At 49.4% G+C, this 14783-nt stretch overlaps 6 protein-coding genes across 6 annotated transcripts; 4 read left to right on the top strand and 2 right to left on the bottom strand.

The window, feature by feature from the left end:
* Positions 1-785: 785 nt before the first annotated feature.
* Positions 786-3290, bottom strand: MGYG_01503 (ADP-ribosylation factor-binding protein GGA2; the record flags this gene model as incomplete). Its single annotated transcript, XM_003177379.1, has 8 exons — positions 786-986; positions 1126-1616; positions 1676-2072; positions 2133-2405; positions 2482-2775; positions 2879-2954; positions 3042-3129; positions 3221-3290. 8 exons carry the CDS (start codon positions 3288-3290, stop codon positions 786-788), a joined length of 1890 nt encoding a protein of 629 aa, XP_003177427.1.
* A 1738-nt stretch (positions 3291-5028) lies between these two features.
* MGYG_01504 (hypothetical protein) lies at positions 5029-5547 on the bottom strand (the record flags this gene model as incomplete). The annotated part of the gene is made up of 1 exon (XM_003177380.1): positions 5029-5547. The coding sequence occupies one exon, from the start codon at positions 5545-5547 to the stop codon at positions 5029-5031; it is 519 nt and encodes a 172-aa protein (XP_003177428.1).
* A 143-nt stretch (positions 5548-5690) lies between these two features.
* Positions 5691-6355, top strand: MGYG_01505 (hypothetical protein; the record flags this gene model as incomplete). Its single annotated transcript, XM_003177381.1, has 4 exons — positions 5691-5753; positions 5812-5926; positions 6063-6146; positions 6276-6355. The coding sequence occupies 4 exons, from the start codon at positions 5691-5693 to the stop codon at positions 6353-6355; spliced, it is 342 nt and encodes a 113-aa protein (XP_003177429.1).
* A 1995-nt stretch (positions 6356-8350) lies between these two features.
* On the top strand, positions 8351-9589 carry MGYG_01506 (RLI and DUF367 domain-containing protein; the record flags this gene model as incomplete). Its single annotated transcript, XM_003177382.1, has 3 exons — positions 8351-8586; positions 8652-8788; positions 8847-9589. The coding sequence occupies 3 exons, from the start codon at positions 8351-8353 to the stop codon at positions 9587-9589; spliced, it is 1116 nt and encodes a 371-aa protein (XP_003177430.1).
* A 517-nt stretch (positions 9590-10106) lies between these two features.
* On the top strand, positions 10107-12110 carry MGYG_01507 (SPT10; the record flags this gene model as incomplete). The annotated part of the gene is made up of 2 exons (XM_003177383.1): positions 10107-10709; positions 10821-12110. The coding sequence occupies 2 exons, from the start codon at positions 10107-10109 to the stop codon at positions 12108-12110; spliced, it is 1893 nt and encodes a 630-aa protein (XP_003177431.1).
* A 449-nt stretch (positions 12111-12559) lies between these two features.
* On the top strand, positions 12560-14629 carry MGYG_01508 (T-complex protein 1 subunit eta; the record flags this gene model as incomplete). The annotated part of the gene is made up of 6 exons (XM_003177384.1): positions 12560-12605; positions 12701-12867; positions 12939-13275; positions 13351-13723; positions 13780-14441; positions 14523-14629. 6 exons carry the CDS (start codon positions 12560-12562, stop codon positions 14627-14629), a joined length of 1692 nt encoding a protein of 563 aa, XP_003177432.1.
* Between the last annotated feature and the right edge of the window lie 154 nt (positions 14630-14783).

The raw sequence follows: 14783 nt of genomic DNA on the forward strand, positions 1-14783 counted from the left end.
CCAGTAAAGAGTACCAGATTTCAGACGTCATGAGACTGCAGACGGTGTATTGAGTCCGTAGGGGGGGTATTAGCTAAGGTATCCAAGCCTTTGATCCATGGTACAGTGTTGGTATATTTACAACCGGCCTTATGCGCATCATAGATGCTGTTGTTTTTCTGCCAGCATGATCCGTGACGTTGTATCTAACTCAGCTCCACCGCGCTAGCGGACGGTTGAAACGCTAACAGGCGCGTATGATTACATAATCCACTAAGTGGAGATTATCCGCGCTTCTTGAAACGGTGCAATGTGTTACACGCTACATGTAATGTAGATCATCGCGACTAGGTACGGAGCAGTTCTTTCTTCTGGCAGTTTCAGAGTAGATACCACCGCCAGACTTGTTCGATAGATGATATTCTAGGGGCATCAGTTCTCGGCCCGGGGCGACGCGGAGAAGGCCGTTACCCCAATTGCTACCGGTGTCTGGCACTAGTCAACCACTATCCAGAGTTGAAGTCATTTGTTGTATGTAAACAATCGTGGAGTCATAACAGGACGTCATAATTATTCACAATAGCTCTGCATCGAAGTGCACCGTCGAGGGAGGACGGAACACGTGTTAAGCAGTAGCTATGCAACTATTTAGCCCTGGGAAAAGGGAAAAGTCAGCGTTCTTCCATGTACCCGATATATACAGATGGTGAAAATAATAGCCGTGAATGGAGTTGAGTGAAAAATAAATAAATAAAGGGTGCTATATATTCTGCTACAGCTTAGCCCACCTCGTTAGCCCGGCTATTTTACGAAATGCCTAATGATGGCACCAATCCATCACTCTCATTTAGTTCTTGTCCAACCTTGAAGGATACCTTATACCGAAGCCTGACCGAGTTCCCCTTGCCTGGCTGAACCCCGTCCATCTGGAGCTGCTGCTGAACCCCAATCTTCTGATACGGCGCAATATCTCTGCCAGATTGAGGCCGGAGCTGTAAGGAATAAGCCTGCAGGAGTAGAAAAGACCGGAAACATGACGTTAGCTAATATTCGTCCAGATACAAGTGTGACCATGACTAGTAAGGAAAAGCCATAATAAAATGCGAGCAAATGGGCGAAACGAAAAAGGTAAATGGTGTCTGGTACCTTCTCTATGGCTATCTGGAAGTGTAATTCTGAAATAGCGTGCGGTGTATTGTTGGAGAATGATACAAGACCATGTATTTTATTCTCTCCGGGAAAACGTTTCACCTGCATTTTTATGCCTATGGCGGTATTGAGAACTTCTATGGTATTCTGTGAGGGTAAAGTTTCCTCTGGAAGAGCAGATGAAAAGGTCCATTCGTCGTCTGGTTCAGCTGCCTGGGCTGGCGTCATTTGTTTCCCTTGGGTGGGTTGTTGAGGCGAATATGAGCCACGAAGGTTTGAAGCTGAAGCCCCCGACGTTAGCTGGCTTAGGTCTAATAGTGAAGAAGATGCAGCGTTTGAAGAAGCTGAACTTTGTAGTTTGTTGAACGGTGAAGATGTCCGTGATCCGCCAGAGGTGATGGCGGCAAACGGGTCAGCTGGTAGAGGCGTAGGTGTTGAGGTGGAAGGTGCTGGTGACGGCTTTGGAATTGAGGCTGAGCCAGGGCCTTCTGCAGTGGTAAGTAGCGGCACTGATGCGGTGGATAAAAATATGGCAGCTATCACTCACCATCAGATGGACCCAGAGGAAGCGCAACACTTCCCTGAGGTTCGTCTTGGAAGGAGAGACCTAGTAAGTCACCCTCAAGTGTAGAAGCAGCAGGTGCTTTAGCAGCTGTATTGCCGTTAGAAGGCGCAGACAGTTGCTCTTCCTCGCCTCCAAAATCGATCAAAGATAGCTCGTTGGCAGCATTCTTTTTCACACCCGTGCTCGTCCCTAGAGTACCTTTAGGTATATTGGATGCTCCAGCTACATCTCCGGCCTTGATCAACTTATACCTTTGCACCGTTCGGTGTATACTATCATTGATCTCCAGTAGTTTTGATACAGCCTCGTTGTCGTCCGACTCATCCTCACACATCTTTTGTATCTTTGGATGTGCGTTTTGAAGAGCACTGGCTAGTTCCTATGTTAAGTCAGGTAAGTATTTGTTGTATTCCGTTTTGCGAGGGCAACCAGCACACACCTCATAGACGTCACCCTCCGCTAACTTGTCGCCAGGCTTGAAATTCTCTAGCATCTCTTCAAGAAGCTTGGCCTTCTCCTGAACCCTCGAAACCTCCTCTGCCGCCTTTGCTCGATAGTCTGTCCGATGTCGTGTATCATATCCTGCCATTATTTTCATTAGTCTGTTGGCTTCTCGAAGGTCATCCGGGTTCCCTCTGCGTATTAGCTCTTGGAGCTTTGCTGACTGAGCGATCTTCTCTTCCTCTTCCATCTCCTCTGCAGATTGGAGGTTCTATATCGCGTGGATCATTAGTGTCTGCATCGGCCTTGAGCCTAACGTATGTAGTACTAAGAGCTGGTCCACATACATCGCTTGGGTTCAGAACGGCAGCATCTTCACGTCGGATCTCTGGAAACATGTAGCCCTTGTAGAGGAGGAGGCGGTGCATGTCACGGATGAATCCCAGGTCATCCTTGTACCTTGAGGTCTGGCATATCGTCTGTCTCCATTCTTCAATAGACTCGAGAATCCTCTGCTGCGCTCTCGACGGCCGAATAGGCGGCCGTTCAGGGAATCGACGAACTAATTCGTTCAAGAACTCCTTTGTACTGATCTGAAGGTGAAAGGGATATCCACAATTTTTCACGCATATGTCGAGCAACTGAGTGGTATAAGGTATAGCAGAGTGACCAAGCAGTCAGCCTTGTACGAATCCTAGGATATTGGTAGAAAGGGGGGGAGGGGCGGGAGCGGTAAGAGCGTACAGCGAGGGCTAACATCGCAACATTCGCATTCCGAGAGTTTATCAACTGGACAATGGTCATTGCTGCTTCACGAGGCCTTTACCACCGGCATCTAATTAGGATTCCATTCCAATGAAATAGTAAATAGTATCTCCAGCGCAAACCGCTGGGCTGCCGCACTCACGCATTTCCCCTCTTTGTATTGATCAAATCCACCACCTCTAGGTTTAGGGCGAGGTTCGGTTCGTAGTTCTGGGGGTCGCACGCATTATCTGGTTAAAGGCACTCGGTCAGCGGTCGTCTTCACACTTAGGTAGATAGCAGCACATCATCCGTAGACAAGGGCGGGAGGGAGGGACATACGGATATATCGCTGTAGCGTCGACTGTGCGGGTGGCTCCAGGTAGGCGCTGAAGCGGTCCCTAGCCGCCATCCGAGCTGATGTTGCCTCCAGGTTGTCGGGTGTATTAAATAGTAAGATATAGAAGATCAAGTATGGGAGGGCGGGAATGACATTAGCGTTGAGGCCAGGAGCCGTTTATCTTACGGATTATCTCGGTGAAGCTATCACAATGTCGACACTTTAGCTGGCCGACCTAACTTACTAGCTAACTAACAGGTAGTTAGTTACCTGTTAACTAGCAGTTAGCAGGCTTGGCCACACCTGCGGGCAAGCAAGCAGCAACGACAGGGTGCTAGGACGACACGGTGTAGATGTGGATATGAGGGTCCGCAGCCTACGTTTATATATTCTATTATCTCTTCTACCAATTCCGCTTACCATCGAGCTTCACACCCATCTTCATTATCTTCTTCGTACTTATCCTCGTCATCAACTTTTCAGTGTGGATGGTGTTGCTTAGTCATCCTATCGAAGTGAGCGTCAAAGGCGCAGGCAGAAGAATAACAGCCGCAAATTCAATCATCGACTTCATCCATCAATGCTAACTATTGGTTCCCTACTCTAACTACCTCTTCTCCAAGATGATTATACTGCCTGTCAGTCAAGTCAGTGTTCTGATTGCATCTAGTCTGAGGGTACCCGCGCTGGTCGTCGAGACTGGCGCGGTGCCTGTCCTGGCTGGATGAACCTGCTTCCTATTAAACCCCAAGTAACTCTCAAAGAATAACCGATGTGGATGGTCCAGTAGGCCTCAATTCAGGTCGCTGATAGATGTATCCTCGAGTCTGGCCCTGTTCGAGTGCGGTTCAACTACAACATGGCCAAGTACCACGGCTTGCCATAGTAAACGAGGCTTCTCTGAGCATAACTAAGACGGCATATACGGTGGTCCCAATCTGCGTGTCTGCAGTTGCATCTGATGTTAGCCGTTGCGTGTACTGCTTCGACCGAAAGCGAGGACGTCGCCACCAGAATCCGCTACTGCAATTACATAATGTCAATTAAGATTGAATACCAACCATTTACAACTAGTAATATAGCTGTGACTCATAAATAGAGTATTACCACATCATTACGCATAATGCCTGCTAGCTGTTTCCATGAAATCCTGAAAAGAATAGGGTCAGCTGGACCGAAAGTTTTGGCAACAGCCACGCGACTAGCATTAGTAAGCAAGCTCCTCAACCAAAAGTCAGATATGTAGCTGTGCGTCATAACCTCCCTCCATCGAGAGAGATGATTCACTGCCAACGCTAACTACTCAAAACATCCATGGTATCCATGGACTTGAATATTACATCTGAAGTGTTGGTAGCATTTGATGGTTTGATGATTCCCGGTGATATCAAGTTGGTGAGGCTAAGAGAGCAATGCCCTCGACATGCTTAAAGAGAATAACTCGATATCCGGTCGCATAGCTGATCCATCAATCTGATGCGGCACTCATGTTAAAAATATATTCATTGTCCAAAGACTTCCCAATACCAGCCCTAGTGCCTTTTCTCCAACCCGATGCATCTCCAGGATGCTCAACAGGAAGAAAATACGCCCACAAAAATAAACGCCATGACTCCATGCACATGAACCCTGTCCCTGGCGGCAGTTAGATATCCATTTACTGGATTGATTGCTGGGAGGCGACTTTTCGTACCTCTCCTATACTCCAAGCTCCGCCAAAATCCTCATATCTGACCGCCACTCATCAGGAGCAGTCGAAACGGGGTTAGATACTACTTTGCCGGACCGTGGAAGGCCCCCATGGGAAACGTCAAGTATAGGTCATTGAAACCTTGCAAACACATGTTCCGTCGTGGCCCATCACTCCGGGGGGGCAGCATTTAATTAATTTCGGCGTCTCCCCACAGGGAGTACATTTGCTGGGGGTACACTTGCCCTCAACACAGGCTAAGTCGTGGCGCTTGCTACATCCCATGTGGCAATCGCAGGAGTCATTCCACAGGGCATCTTTCACACGGCAGAAACCACTTATGCATATCGATGAGGCAGGAATAACACGCCTTTCGGTCTTTGCAAGAGCGGTGCAGTGGTCCTCAGATGGCCGAGGGCAGTCGGTGTCGAACCTGCAAGAACTGCCGACAGCAAAGCACTGAACATAGCGGATAGGACCCATGGGGATTTCTTCGGTAAGGGATAAATCTAACTCCAGGGGGTTCCGTGGGAGCTTCAACTGCGCATTTCTTAGGGAATCTGGGTGGCTAAGAAGAGATGATGACACAAGTGCGGCAAGGGCTATGACAAGCAAAAGGGTTTTGATGATGGATGTCATGATGCGTGATAATTGGCTTATTGTCGCTGCTGTCCACTGATTAACGACGAAATACTTTCCAGCAGACCGGCGGGAGCTGCCACCGATTTATATATACAGTCACCCAGCAGGGAAATGGGGGGGGGGGGGGGGGGGGTCGCCTTATGATCCGCTCTGGATGTCAATCCCTAGGATATCCATCGTGCGACCATGACGACGTGTTGAACGTGAGCCCCCTTTAGTATGTGAGCTTCGTACCTGAACTACATACTACCCGCTATTTAGCAACTCTCCAACTCTGCAGAGAAATTGAACCAACCAGGCTACCTGTCTGTCCTCCGCCACTCCACCGAGTCGCGCGGCTCTGTTACACGATGGGATACCCGCAGAGGCACAGCTCGTTAGTTACCGCAGAAGAAAAGGAACGAGAGAAAGAAAAGAAGAAGAAAATAAAACTGGACGACAACCTCTTCCCACCCTTCCCTTCTTCCCGTCACCTACTGCAGGCTAACCTTCCCATTTCACGCGGCGATCAGTTCTGTGCCCTGTATATCAATATTGGGCATCGCGCATGATCGACGGTATAAAAGGCATATATTATGATATTCCACAGGCTTTACGTATGCCCTGTAGATCAGAATTCTCGCACGGGAGAACAAGCTCCATATAGCGTCACCAGTGCGACACCGTGCTGAGAATAAACATGCTCTCAAGGGAAGCTCATCGTCCATATCTCTTCCCTGAAATAGGCCATCTTGCACAGACCGATCACCAGCCGATGTGCATTACGTGGCTGGAAACTATGGGAGATATGCAAATGGAATGCTAACAAAACCCGAAGGTCCAAGAGTAGCTACAACACGGAGTACTCGGTACTCACTGCGCCGGGCTAAGGCTTGTTCTTGGTTGTTTTTACTCCCGCAAACTTGCACGATTGTCAAGTGGACGGAAAAAACAACAATACCAAGATTTTTCGTGGCGAGTTTTCTTTGCTGCTGATTGGATGGCTTCAACCAAGTTATAACACGTTAACGCGACTTCGCTGACGCGCGCTTCTCTGCCGCCGTGTTATACCCTCTACCTAGGTCTCGAAAAAGCTTCCACTTGGCTTAACTGAGCGATATTATAACAATATTTGCCTAGATTGGATCTCTTGGTTATTCTTTCCCCTAGCTCAGACAAACCGGCTGCCATCTCGCAGTAGTTAACATAATAATTCCTTTCTGACAAACCCGCCGGAATATTAATAGCCACCGGTTTTTGGATGGAAATATTGGAAGCCTAAAACATATTCTAAACCGTCACCTATTTTCTCTCTTACGCAGTTTTTTTAATAGCTTTTTAGACCTTCTAACCACCAGAAAGAGAGTATTCACGGGTTATCCTAGATCCTAAAAATATTATATCCTCCACAACTCTATTAAACCTCACAAACTTTTCATCTCGACACCTGAGAGGGCCAGAGGCATGTGCTCTTGAGCCAACGTTCCAGTTTACTCTTAATAGCGTTCTTTGTCTCATTGATATTTTGAATGCATCGGGTTCGCGACGATAGCCTCAAAAGTGATGTCAAACGCCTGCTAGAAATTGTAGCATGATCACTCTTTCATGCCTATGAAAATCTGGCCCCTGATACTCGTATCTAGCTACAAATTCATTGATTTCCATGCACTGATGTTGTCCATAATAATTATCTACCTTTAGTGATCAATCCTCTCCGGCTATTGTATTTCACCTATTTAATCAGATGAAGTTCTTTATCTCATTTAGAGGTCTGTAGGTTAAAATTTGGTGTTGTATTAACAATTATGCTGCTTGCTACCTAAAATAAAAACTTGTCCTAGTCTACTGTTACTTGCTGCGGGGAATTGAAGATCGTACTGGTGACAATTCGGACATATACTTGTTAATAGTTAGTGGTACAGGAAGTACACAAGTGCTAGCATAGTGCTTAAACCAGTTTCCTGGTACTCTTACTACCTTCCTTATCGATGCAAGGCCTTCGGCAAAAGTAGACGGCATTGGCCTTTCATTCATTTGCATAGAGCGCCCAAAGTCGTAGACGATCTTATAAGATTCCTACCGGGATTGGCTTATTATATAGGCTCAGTCGACCAGGAAATGACCAGTAAAGAAGTATTTAGCCTGTGATAACACGCCTCAGGGTGTGGCTTCTCGCAAGCAGTTGCGTAGAAGAGGAATCGTGTAGATCCCGTTGGGACCAGGGGTATAATTTGCTGCATATAGAGCGAGCGTCTTTTAGGTTGACAACTAAGACACTGGCATATTAAGTGGATATTAAGGACTCTAAGCAGCCCAGAGTGGAGAAACCTGGTTAGAATCTGAGAAGGTTGAAGACAGCATTTCCATACAATGAAAGGTCAACCAGCAGACATGAAGTTATGAGTTGTTAGTCTCAAAGCCCAAGCCCTGAACCCTGAGCCCTAAGCCCTAGTTAATTCCGGTAACTGGTTGGCTGAGACCTACGTGATCTGTTTTTCGCAGTTTTGGTGTAGTGAATATACAAAACAAGTAGATCAAGGAGTAGTACTCCGTAGAATCGAGTACTAACTCGTCTTGTCTTGCTTTGCTGGAGTATGTTTGGTTAGCCTTTGCCCTTGCCTGATGGTCCCGTAATCAGCGACGGTTCACGTGATAGTTACTTAATTGGGGCTCAAAGTTCATCAGGATTGATGTAAAAAGTTGATGAACCAGATGAATTATGACAGGCTGATACCGCCGAGAGAACTTGCTCTGAGGTACAAGGTCTCCCTGAAGGCGGAAGGAAGCACTCCCTACCGATAGACCACCGCGTTACTTCAAGATGGTTCGACACAAGAAAGACACGATGGCCCGCAAGAGCAAGCGGGGTGAGTATCGACGGCCAGTAATCAAAGACGGAGTAGACGAGCACGGAAAACGACCGCGCGCGCCTTTCCAAGCTGCCTGCTGGGATCTGGGACACTGTGACCCGAAAAAATGTTCAGGCAAACGGCTGATGCAGCTTGGATATATGCGAGACCTGGGTATAGGGCACAAGTTTCCGGGCGTCGTGATATCGTATGTAAACTACCCAAGACTGTACTGCTTGAAGCAACACGGCTGATAAAAAGGGGATGAAATAGGCCGAATGCGAAGCAGACACTTTCCCCAGCTGACAAGCCGCTGCTTGAGCAGTACGGTGCTGCCGTGGTAGAGTGTTCGTGGGTGCGAGTGAGTGAAGTGCCTTGGTCAAAAATCGGCGGGAAGACAGAAAGACTGCGTATGCGATATCCTGCGTGATCCTTGCCTGGTTGAGTGCTAATAGTAACGATATATAGTGCCTTACCTTGTGGCTGCAAACACGGTGAATTACGGCAAGCCATGGCGATTGAACTGCGTTGAAGCATTGGCTGCGACGTTTATGATATGCGGACACGAAGATTGGGCTGAAGAGGTGCTACAGCACTTCCGGTACGGCAAGCCGTTTCTGGAGATCAATTCACAGCTGTTTAAGCGGTACGCGGCATGCGAAACGGAGGCAGATATCAAGGTTGCTGAGGAGAAGTGGCTGGCGAAGATTGAGAAGGAGTATGCGGAGAGCCGAGAAGAGAAGGGGGCAGACGATATGTGGACTACGGGTAATACAAACAGACACGCCTTCCTGTCGGATTCTGAGGACGGTGAAGAAGAACGGGAGGACGAAGACGGCGACGGTGAAGGTGAGGAGGACGAGGATGGGATACCGCGGAATGCTCTACAGAGAGACAACCCATTCCCAGAGTCTGAAGAGGAAGACGATGACGAGGAAGAGATGGCAGAGATCCGGCGAAAGATACTTATGTCCAAACCATTTGCTGGTGCTGCTTCGGCTGACCAGGAGCCTGAAGCAACAACAAGACCCGCGGTACTACCGTCGCCGGCGAACCCAACGCCCGCCAAAGACACCTACAATGAGAATGACAGCGACGACGGCAACGAGAGCGATGCTGCCTTCGACCGCATCATCAACGCAACCACCTCGACCGACCGCACCGGCATCAAAGCCATCCAGCGCGAGAAACAGCGACAAGCAAGGGCATGAGTCAGCGTTTACTCATCAGTCGGACCATCCGGTCCTACTATAATCCGCCTTCTCGCCAAGAAATTCGTCCTCCCTCTCATTTTTTCCGCCTTTTTCTTTTCTTGCAGTGAAGGAAAAAACTCCCCGCGTTCTGCAAAGTACGAAGCCGTTCTTGAGAGTGCGTACCCCCCAGCCCAGCCCTAGGTAAAGGACCCCTTGCACCACCAGTTCCACAGTTAAGGGCTGCTTGTTCAGTCTAGCGGGTGAGCCCTCGGGTGGGTGACAGACGAAGCCTGCGAGTTTGTCACCGAGATATGCTGCTTGTCGGCTGGAGAGATTTTCTGTTTGGTACTTTTCTCCTTTCCGGTTAAATATTTTTTTGTTTTGGAATATAAAAAGGCTGAGCCGGTTGGGGCTGATTAAGGCTGATGGTCTCGTGACAGGTACAGGAGTTGTTCGGGCCAGGGGCGAAGAAGAGCTGGACAAGGATCTATATATCCGGCCCAGTAAAGGGGAAAGATAGCGTGAGAGCTTGAACATGCCTGCTATCAATGTTGGGCCCGCCAGTGACGATCCCGTAGGGAGTCCGATGTACCGTGCTTCACCCGGAGCTCCTGCAGGAGCGTTTCACGACCCTGTAGCAACTTCGGTAACAGTCACCAGTGGTGCGGGTACCGGCAGCAACGGCAGCCCCCAGCTGCCTCCCGCCATCTTACCGAGACAGGTTACTCTGCGAGACCGAGTGACAGCCGCGACGCTAATCCCCTTCTCGTCGGCACAGGAGGTTCCCCGTTCGCTGCTTGCGTACCTGTGCGACCAGCTGAACAAGGAGATCGAGAAGGGTGATACATACCCCTTCTTGAATCCACTAAGCCTAGAGGAGTTCGGCACAGACTGGTTCTCGCACTTCACCGCTGTCATGCTGCTCGGAGATGTACCTACCGTTGGCCATGTGCGGTCTTTAGAAGCCATTGGCGCCGACTGGGGCAAAATATGTCTGGGCAGCTTCAATATCAAGCCCAATTATCCTGGGAGAAGTAGTCATATATGTAATGGTGCCTTCCTGGTGACGGATGCCTCGAGAAACCGCGGTGTAGGCCGGCTGATGGGAGAATGTTACCTGGAATGGGCTCCACAGATGGTGAGCAACGAGCTCGAAAATGTTTGAAGAAATATATGTTTTAAACTTTGACAGTGGTATAAGGTTGCTAACCCTTTGCTTTGTTCCACGTTACTTTGTTCGTTTACTTAGGGATATACATATGCCGTGTTTAACCTGGTCTACGAAACCAATGTAGCATCCTGTCGAATATGGGATGCGTTAGGATTCAAACGAGTTGGCAGAATACCAGGCTGTGGCAATCTACGCTCATACCCAGGCCAGCTTATTGATGCAATCATATACGGTCGAGATCTCGGTCCAGAAGGAGAAGACTTTGTTTCTGAAGAAAGGTTTGACAAGATCAGGTATTACCTGAAACACTCCAAGTACCCGAGTGGTGCAGATAGGGCTGAGAAGAGCCGCCTGCGCAGCGCAGCTACCCACTACAAGCTCGTAGGTGGCGAGAAGGGCGAGCCAGAGAAGCTGATGCTGAAGGATAAGGAGGTTGTCTCTGATCCCCAGCAGCAGTATGAAATAGCTCGCAAGATACACCAACAGCAGCACGGTGGTATCAACAAGACAACGGCCACCATTGCCCTAAAATATCACTGGGTTCGGATCAAGGAGACGGTCAGCATGGCCATCAAGAACTGCCCACAATGCAAGGAAAGCCCCAAAGCGCCGATAAACGGTGCCAACGGCATCCATTCCGGCGCTCCGACCAACAGCAATTCAGAGACCAATAACTTGCCATTCAAACGAGAGAAGCCATCGGCTACACCTCGAGCTAACACCTTTGATATACCCGCACCTAATGCCTTTAGCCCGTCTCAGCCTGACCAACAACTTCCCAGCGTATCCGCAGCAGTCCACCAGTACTCCAAGGAGGGAACCTTTAGTCCTACTCCCCACCCCCATTCGCACCACACACATTCCCACACGAACCCTCTCATACACTCCGAGCAAATGGCGGACTACGCCGATATACCGCTCGATCCTCAAATAATGGATGACATACACCACCATCTACCTCCCTTTCAGCACCATAATGGCGTCAACGTTGGCGTGGGAGTGAGCCCGTATGAAACCGACGGCACACAGGACCCTCACGGCTTGACTCATGGCTTCGACCATACCCCTATGCAGCACCATGACCATGACCACCACCACGAACACCACCATCACGACCATACAGGCAGCTATCAGGTAGTTGAAGACGAGGATCTCATGGCCTCGCATGCTGGTGTAGGCGTCGGTGTAGACGTCGGTGCGGGAGTAGGTGTCGACGTTGACGTTGACGTCGGTGTTGGTGTGGGCATGCGAGACCAGTCCATGAGACTTGCAGAGGCAACGCGGCTACAGAACGATGCGCAGTTCCAGGCAGACCTACTTACCGTTGCCTTTGGCGGAAGAGATGAACAGAATCACTTTGACAGCTGACCATAATCTGTCTGTCACTAACGGAATATATACATGCGTTTATACCAACTGGTTTTGGATGAATGATGAGATTACGAGTACTTTAGACAGATAGACTATTACCAACTGTTCGAAAACAACTAGCTTAACGTTTCTTTTCTTATGAATTTTCCACAGTTCGCCTTCCTCTATCTCTGTCTAGGTTGTTCGCTGTATGTAAAAAAGAGAACCGAAGTTGATAGATTTCTGGCGGCTGAAGTTGCTGACACACCAAAAAGGGAAAAAAAAGAAAAAAAAAGAGACAGCAAAGAAGAGAACAAAAAGCTACCAAAATCCTAAACCGCTGAACATCACAAACATCTTCTGCAATTAGACGGAGAAAGAAGAGAAGCCCCTTTTTTCTCTCTAAGCTGTCTACCTCGAGGAAGACACCTTATTTATTTTATTTGTGCTGAATTCGAACCTCCACAATGGCGTTCGCGGGCCAAACACCCACAATCATCGTGTTGAAGGAGGGTCAGTTTTCTATGCCTCTTCCCCCGCTACTGCGACATGTTTGTTCCGGCGGGAATGGAACTGTTCCAAGCTTACGATGGATGTTTGATATACAGGCACGGATGCCTCGCAGGGCAAGGGACAGATTCTATCGAATATCAACGCCTGTGTTGCGGTACAGAACACTATCAAAAGCACTCTAGGCCCCTATGGCGGGGACCTATTACTGGTAGACACCAACGGCAAGCAGACAATCACAAACGATGGAGCGACGGTAATGAAGGTAAGGAGAGCTGTAGTCTTCTACGTGTGCCATGTCTACAAATTCTCCGTGCTAACTGCGGATACATATAGCTACTTGATATCGTCCACCCCGCAGCCCGCATCCTGACCGACATTGCACGCTCCCAGGACGCAGAAGTAGGCGATGGAACGACCTCCGTGGTTGTGCTGGCAGGCGAGATCTTACGAGAAGTGCGCGATCTAGTGGAGCAGGACGTGAGTGCTCAGACGATTATAAAGGGTTTGAGAAAGGCGAGTGCCATGTGCATCAACCGGATCAAGGAGATTGCGATTGATATGAAGGATACTGCTGGCGGAGAGGCGAAGAAGATCGAGACGCTGCGACGGCTGGCGGGCACGGCCATGAACAGCAAGCTGATTAAACGGAATTCAGACTTCTTCACAAAAAGTGCGTTATCCTTTTCCTTGGGTGTGATCTGGGGGAAGAAGAGCGGCAGTAGTGACTAAGGCTAACTGATTGTAGTGGTTGTTGATGCCGTCCTGTCGCTGGACCAGGACGACCTGAACGAGAAGTTGATTGGAATCAAGAAGATTACCGGAGGAGCGCTGCAGGACTCGCAGTTCATCAATGGCGTTGCGTTCAAGAAGACGTTCTCTTATGCCGGATTTGAGCAGCAGCCCAAGTCGTTCAAGAACCCGAAGATAGTCTGCCTGAACGTTGAGCTGGAGCTGAAGAGCGAGAAGGACAATGCGGAGGTCAGAGTCGAGCAGGTATCGGAGTACCAGGCCATCGTCGACGCTGAATGGCAGATCATCTTCAACAAGCTTGAGGCACTCTACAAGACCGGAGCCAAGGTCGTCCTCAGCAAGCTCCCCATCGGTGACCTTGCCACACAGTATGTCCTTTTCTCTTCTGCTCTGGTGATGAAAGGTCGGTGCTAACGAAGGACAGGTACTTTGCGGACCGAGACATATTCTGTGCCGGGCGAGTCTCGTCCGACGACATGGAGCGAGTGAACAAGGCAACCGGCGCCTCGACACAGTCTACCTGCAGCGACATCCAGGAGCACCACCTGGGCGAGTGCGGCAGCTTCGAGGAGCGCCAGATCGGCGGCGAGCGCTTCAACATCTTCTCCGAGTGCCCTGGAGCCAAAACCTGCACTCTGATCCTGCGCGGTGGAGCCGAGCAGTTCATTGCTGAAGCAGAGCGCAGTCTACACGACGCCATTATGATCGTCAAACGAGCGCTACGGAACACCAACGTCGTGGCCGGCGGCGGTGCCACGGAAATGGACCTATCCGGCTACATCCATCGGTACGCCGACGTGAATGTCCCACACAAGCAGCAGGCAGTCGTCAAGGCGTTTGCAAAGGCCCTGGAGGTGATCCCCCGCCAGCTGTGCGACAACGCAGGCTTCGACGCCACAGACATTCTCAACCAGCTACGAGTCGAGCACAAGAAGGGCAACATCTGGGCTGGCGTCGACTTTGACTGCGAGGGCGTGCGAGACAACATGAAGGCCTTTGTATGGGAGCCGAGCTTGGTCAAGGTCAACGCCATCCAGTCCGCTGTCGAGGCCGCCTGTCTCATTCTCTCTGTTGACGAGACCATCAGTACGTTCCTTTATTCTTATATACATCTACCATTGCTACTGCTACCGTTTCGTCTGTCTACTTTTTACTAACATCTTATAGAAAACGAAGAGTCAGCTCAGCCACAGGGACCTCCACAGGCCCTACCGCAAGGTGCCGCCCAACGAGTCCTTCGAGGAGGCCGCGGCCGCGGAATGCCTCGTCGATGAAGAAGCAGCAGGAGAAGAAGAAGACAAGCTGCATGCACACGGGCAAAAAGGAGAAAGAAGAAAAGAAGCCGAAGTAAAAAAAAGAGCCTGGACCTTCTTGCTACCAAATAATAGAAGACAAAGCATAGGATTTTAATATCTATCAAAAGTCAAC

The sequence above is a fragment of the Nannizzia gypsea genome, genomic scaffold, assembly GCF_000150975.2.
Source record: "Nannizzia gypsea CBS 118893 supercont1.1 genomic scaffold, whole genome shotgun sequence".
Lineage (NCBI taxonomy): Eukaryota > Fungi > Ascomycota > Eurotiomycetes > Onygenales > Arthrodermataceae > Nannizzia > Nannizzia gypsea.